The sequence below is a fragment of the Pholcus phalangioides genome, unplaced genomic scaffold, assembly GCF_987345545.1.
Source record: "Pholcus phalangioides strain wild (caught in Gottingen) unplaced genomic scaffold, Ppha-v1.0 ptg000003l_1, whole genome shotgun sequence".
NCBI classification, from domain to species: domain Eukaryota; kingdom Metazoa; phylum Arthropoda; class Arachnida; order Araneae; family Pholcidae; genus Pholcus; species Pholcus phalangioides.
Genome location: NW_028301596.1, coordinates 48,105,966 through 48,112,732, shown reverse-complemented (window position 1 = coordinate 48,112,732; position 6,767 = coordinate 48,105,966). Strand labels below are relative to the sequence as shown.

General features: G+C 42.1%; 1 protein-coding gene and 1 non-coding gene across 2 annotated transcripts; both read right to left on the bottom strand.

Moving 5' to 3' along the window:
- Positions 1 to 4,719: 4,719 nt before the first annotated feature.
- On the bottom strand, positions 4,720 to 5,985 carry Sec13 (nuclear pore and COPII coat complex component secretory 13). Its single transcript, XM_089249570.1, has one exon. The coding sequence runs from the start codon at positions 5,809 to 5,811 to the stop codon at positions 4,852 to 4,854; it is 960 nt and encodes a 319-aa protein (XP_089105696.1). The 5' UTR covers positions 5,812 to 5,985; the 3' UTR covers positions 4,720 to 4,851.
- A 245-nt stretch (positions 5,986 to 6,230) lies between these two features.
- On the bottom strand, positions 6,231 to 6,304 carry TRNAS-GGA (transfer RNA serine (anticodon GGA)). Its single transcript has one exon. It is a non-coding gene; the product is annotated as a tRNA-Ser (tRNA).
- Positions 6,305 to 6,767: the final 463 nt, after the last annotated feature.

The following is a 6,767-nucleotide window of genomic DNA, read 5'->3' as shown; positions in this document are numbered from 1 at the left end:
CAAAAAAACCTTAATTTCAGGTTTTAAACCAATCAGCGTTTTCACGCTGCACATAGCGCAAAAGTTTCACTCCTAGGAAAACCCGGCTTTACGTAATACTTTAACGGCCCCTTTTCTATTATCTAGTCAGACGAAGCTGGTAGTTACAGATTCGATCCTGTTGAGTCAGTTGTAGTGTTTTATAGAATGCTTCAATCCAATGATACTGCGAAGCAGTGTCGTCTTAACGCATGGGCCCGGGGGCCTTACAAAATGAGATCCGGTCGAAATTTCCGAGAATTTGCCAGGGCCTCGCAAAAAATCACTTGGCACGGGTGCCCATGATGGTCTTGAGACGGCCCTGCTGCGAAGGCCACAATAAAGTCAAATCCGGTAACAGATGGTAGTGTGAATACTGCCTGGAGAATGTATTCTCCAGGGCAGTTTGCAAAATTTCATACAAGGGAAAATCTACCCAGACAGATACCAAAAGGATTTTAGTATCTAAAATACAAAGTTTTTGTAAATGAAAATAAAATCGTAGAGATTCCTCCTCCTCCTCCACTTTATCAAGTGGAATAGTAACCAAACACCCTGGCATGGCCCCTCACAAGGGGTGGGCTGACAAGGCTCCAGCCCCGGGAGGATTTTAATCATTTTTTTTGTTTTTTCACGCTATAAATGCATCATAAAGGGGGCCCGTAAAAGATGCACCCTGGTTATGATCTACACAAAAGAAATTGAAAAATCAGATGCCAAATGGGGGAAAAATTACTTGTTTCATCCCTAACAGCAAAGCTGAATTGACTGAAACTACTAGTGATGAGCAAAAAAAGAAAGAAAAAAAAAATCAAGATTATTTGTATCCCGGCATAAGCAGAGATAGACTTGGAAGTCTGGGGGCACGATGATCATGTCAATTCATATATACATTAGATCAGTAGTACTCCACCTTTGACACTGGGGATTGGGGGGGGGGGGCAATGCCCTGTATCTTGGCTGGTCAAAATAAAAACAGGCAGGACATTTTACCAGCCAATGGCAATCAGACATGCATTTGTTAATTGACCCCTTCAAAGCAGTGGTTCTCAATGGGTGTGTCGTGGATCATAAAGAATATTGCCATCCCCAAAGCAGAATACGTCGAAAATCTGCATCGCAAAACAATCAGTGCTACTGCGGGACAATCTCCAAGAATTTCAAGAAAAGTGCAGAAAATACTATCATGAGAACTTTGCCTGAAAGGTCAGGGTAAGCTAGTGGTATTAATGTGCACCCACTCGATGCTTCGAAGCAGTACTTTGTTAGAGTATTCTGGGAAGCCACAGGTAACAGTTAACTAGGGCTCAAGAGCCACGGATGATGAAAGCTTGAGACCCACTGGCCCAAACTATTGGTCAAATTATCTATTGTTACTATGCTCAAATCAAAATTATCAGAACCGAAAACCTCCATAACAGAACAAAAAAGAAAAAAAAACAAGAGAGAAGATAGAAGAAACGTGCAGCGCATTTGACTCCTCCAGAAGCAGTCACCCAATCAGGTCCAACATAAAAAGCTGGCGTGTTGTGGTCTGTAGGAAAACAGTTGTACCACTTTTCCTATTGGTGACTGGATGGCGTATCGCACTGGTTAATTCACATTACGCGTGACATAGAAAACCTGCTCCTAGGAAATCCCAACTCAACAACGTAACATATCTCTTTTGCGATGTTAAAAGTGTTGTTAGATTCAACGGAACTCTGCTATTATTGGCATGGAGATGAAGTGTCAGCCAAACGTGTATTATCTTTAACACAGCTTTCATTTTCAGAGGTATCAGTTTACATTCAGAGAAATTCTGTTACATATTTTCATATCATAATGTTCTTACTAAATATCATGCCAAGAAGCCTGAATATCGAGAGGAAAGAATCAAGCAAAAACGCACCAATTTGGTTTCAAAAAAATGTGTGGATCAATATAACGGGAAAATACACACACATCTCTCCTCCTCACTAAAACTAGTTTGGTGTGATTTGACACGATTGCTACGGTTAACGTTGCGCATGTATGTGATGCCATTTTCAGTGACTTTCTTCTAAAGCTCACAGCACCTGTAAATTCATTAAGATTTATTTTCTAAAAAAGCAACTCTTTTTTTTTTCTTTCCAATTATATTATGAACAGTTCTGAAGAATTTTTTGTCAGGAGACAGCCAGTTGTGATATTCACAAAGACCTATTTTGATTCTACAACTTGCATCATATCAGTGCTAAACATTGCTCTATAACCTGTATTAGACCAATTAAAAATTTCTTGTAGCTTTTTTCTTTTTTTTCCAAACCCAGCACAACTTAGGTCTATCACCATATATGGGCGATTTTTACTATCTAGCGAGTTGTGCCGGAGGAGTAACTGTGTGTGTACCAAACAGTCTGAGTGCATATGTAGTGTGTTTGATTTTTTCAGTGCTGCCATCTATATGTCAGAAGTGAAGTGAGTGATGCGTTATGATTGAATTACATTTGTGCTGTTTGTAGGTCTGTTGCGAGACTTTTCAATGGGGAGATCGGCTCGCATTTGCACCTCGAAGTTGGGAACCACAGAAAACCAACTTCAGCCGACCACCACTATGGCAACGGTGGGGTTTGAACCCAGGTCCTCGCGATGCGAGTCCGTCACTATGATCACTCAACCACCATAGCGGCAATTTCTTGTAGCTTTTCTTTTTTTTTTTCAAACTGAGCAACTCAGGTCTATTGCCATAAGCAATTTACTACCTAGTGAGTTGTGCCGGAAGTGTAAGTGCGTGTACCTAACAGTCTGAGTGCGTATCTAGTGTTGTGTATGATTTTTCAGTGCTGAAATCTATATCTCAGAAGTGAAATAAGTGATGTGTAGTGACTGAATATTTGTACTGTTTGTAGGACTGTTGCTCTTTGTGGCGAGACTTTTTAACGGGGAGACCGGCTCGCATTTGCGCCTTGAAGTTGGGAACCACGGAAAACCAACTTCAGCCGACCACCACTGTGGTGACGGTGGGGCTCGAACCCGGGTCCCCGCGATGCGAGTCCGTCATTATGACCACTCGACCACCACAGCGGCAATTTCTTGTAGCTGTTAAACAGTCAGCATGAGTGAAGCTGATAAGATCAAGGTTAATATGCAGTTAATAGCTGTATAATTTATACTTTTAGAGCAGTGGCTCTCAACGAGTGATTCGAAGCTCCTAAGCAAGGGCAGAGGGTCCGGTGGTCTAGTACCTAGGGAGCTGGACCAGGAAGGACAATGAATTTAATATTTATCCATTCAAAATTTTTGAAAGGATATTTCACAGATAGTCAAACTTTGAGAACCACTGTTTGGAATTAGCTAGTAATTTTTTGGAACAGCTATAATATAATCCGCCGCCAATCTTTGCGACTTTTTCCCTGACGATATGTCGCCAAGGCTGACATAATGATGCTGGATTTTCTATCATCCTCTCAGAACATTCGTTGAGCGTTCTTTCTTTCCTTTCAAATGACGTCATCCCATAGATATCGCTAGCTGCTTTGTTTTTGTCATCCGTAACATTTTAAATGATTTGAAAACCGTTCAGATTAGATTTTTTTCCCCCTTCCGCGTGTGCGGTATATACAGCTTGACTTCCATATTGGAGCGAGCGGATTTGATTTATTGGATTTCATCATATCTGAGGTTGTTTACAGGTTGTACCTTTAATTTTTATTTGAGACTTTTATACCCTGATAAGCTTATTATTTTAAATAGAGTCCGGTTTTTATTTTTTAAATTGAATATTTATTATTTATGCACCGGGAAGGACCGTTTGGACAATTGTTTATTTAAAATAGTCTGGTTTTTTTTTTATTCAGTTCAAAATGTTTCATTTTTAATCTTGATACCTCATGTTGTTTAGCCCAGAAAGTGATATTTTTCATTACCAATATTATGTCTTGTTGGTTTTCGTTACTGTATTTTCTTTGCTGGCAATTTTTTTTTCGGCATCCATAGTCAGTTATGGCCTTGGCGACTTTTTGTCTATGTTTGGCGCCGAAAAAAATCGCTAAGGTCGGTGGCAGATTATACTATAGCTGTTTCAATTTTTTTTTCGATTATTTCAAAATCTGACATTTATGATGACATTACATTCCAGAAACAACTTTGCAATAAATTTGTTAATATAAAAGTTGCCTCGCTATACAGTATTTCTTTACACAATAAGTGTAAGCAATGATGACTCATCCAGGGCTGCAACTAGGAGCTTGGTCACCCGGGACAAGCGAGCATTTTGATGCCCCCTTGTAATATTGAAAGGTTTCAGAATGAAATTTGCACCCCCTCAGGACCAGCGCCAGGGGCATGAGACCCGCTTGCTCCTATTTGAGGCCCTGGACTCATCAACAACAGCTGTAATGTGGGTTAAGTTATCCATTACTTCACCAAACACCAACTCTGGCCATATCGCTACATTGCAATTTACTGCCATTAGTGAGATGGGTTGGAAGTGAAGGTGCTGTCTATCGGTGGTTGCCTCGAGTTTGTTAGGGAAAATATCTTATCTATATCCTCCCTTGGGTTCGAACCCGGGACCCACACAACAACCTTCACGATGGTAGACAAGCATCTTACCACCATGCCACTCGGCCACGGGGTTAAGTTATCTGGCATAATTAAGAGCTATAAAGTAATCTGGAATCAAAGATACTGATAGGCACTACTTAAAACTAGAGGTTGAATTTCTGACACAGTTCACTAGCAGACTTTGTTCACTTTGCCCTCATAAATGTCTTTAATTCAATAACTATAGATTTCTTATAACAGATTTTTTTTTTTAAGATTAAAAAATTGACGAACAATGAAGCAAGCTTGTTTCGATGTTGATTCGCATTAGCTAGCTTCCGTAACAGCAGTGGGCTGTTGTTGTTGTTGTCCTTGACCTTTGTTAACATCACTGATACACACCCACATCTTATCGGCATCAGTCTCTTTCCAAAGACTCACTTTATTGTCGCCACCAGAAACCGCTAGGATGTTGCCTGTGATGGACCAGCTGACGTGCCATATGACATCCTCGAACGTATGCACTATCTGCGAGCTCCACTTGCTCTCGATGTTGCTCGTCCAAACGATGACCCGTCTATCCTGCGAGCAGCTCGCTATCATGCTCTGAGCCAGACCTATCGATGGAGCCCAAGCCACATCCCTCACCCAGTCGGAGTGAGCTTCCAGTTTTTCCTCCTCCGCCCACTGTTCTTTTGTTTCGTCATATTTCCAAATCTTGACCAAGTTGTCGCAACCACCGGTTGCGAAGCGCATAACGCCTTTATGCTGCCCTGGCTCCGTAGCAATCCCCGGGGATATAGTCGGCTCCCAGCTGACAGCGTTGCATCCTATCGTGTGAGCGTTGTGAATCTTTTTGGCTGAGAACTGGCCATCTGGCGAGCTAGTTATAACTGAAACTGCACCGTCAGAGCTACCGCAGGCCAGAATGAGTCCAAACTCGTGAGGCGCCCAGCATACGGAGTTCACCGAGGAATCGTGGTCATCGTACACGTACGTCGTTTCCCACTTGTCACCGGTGGTCCTCTTCCAGAAAATCACCTTCCGGTCGTACCCGCAGGAAGCCAGGACGTCGCCGAACATGGGATGAGCCCAAGCTACTTGCCATACTGGGCCTTCGTGGCCACTGAGATTGGCGACTAACTTATGGATACCGTTAGACACGTCGAATATTTTGACACTTCGATCAGACGAGCATGTAGCGAGTCGTACGCCGTAGAAGTCTATCTGTGCATCGTGTATCATGTCTTCGTGGGAGGTGTCCACTGTTTGCATCAAAGTCACCATGATGACCACTGTGATCCTTTTTGAACGTTTTTCTTTGTTGCTTAATATGTGGGAAAAAAAACACCTCCCGGTTTACTTTGTGCCAGTAAAAAAGGGTGAAATATCGATGATATCAAATCAACGTCATGTCATACCTGAGATGACTTTAGGACGACCTTAACTTCACTTTGATTACAAAGTTTCAGGAATGAAATGAATAAAAATTCATAATTAATCGGTCTTCGATTTTTAGTTGATATTTTTCATGGAAATGATTTTATATGAAGAAAAAGCAAATATAAAAAAATTTTTAGTGGTTTTTCGTTACAGAAAGTTATTATTATTATTTGAGTGATTTGACTTGACTGCAACATAATTTTACGAAGGTTTTAACAACTGGATGTTGGGAAGATATATTTTGGAAAGAGAGAAAATTCAACTGCCCCTGCTGGGAATCGAACCCACGTCCTTTCACTTTCCGAGTGAACGCCCTACACCACTAGACTACAGAGGCACGAATCGCTCAATCTTTCCTTGGAGCTCGTGTACACTGAAAGGGACCGTACATGGACGGCCGGACCAGACTCAGGCCAAGCTCACAACTGCTGACGCTGCCACCAGATGGCGACCAGTTTTTTTTTCTTCAACCGAGCACAACTCAGGTCTATCGCCATAGGCAATTTTCTACCTAGCGAGTTGTGTCGGAAGTGTAATTGTGTGTACCTAACAGTCTGAGTGCGTATCTAGTGTTGTGTATGATTTTTTAGTGCTGCCATCTATATCTCAGAAGTGAAGTGAGTGATGTGTCGTGAAGGAATATTTGTACTGTTTGTAGGTCTGTTGCTCTCTGTGGCGAGACTTTTTAACGGGGAGATCGCATTGGCGCCTCGAAGTTGGGAACCACAGAAAACCAACTTCAGCTGACCACCACTGTGGTGACGGTGGCGCTTGAACCCGGGTACCCGCGATGCGAGTCC

Bases quoted from the DNA above. Each gene is read 5' to 3' on its own strand.
- Sec13 (XM_089249570.1), bottom strand. From the start codon at position 5,811: ATGGTGACTTTGATGCAAACAGTGGACACCTCCCACGAAGACATGATA.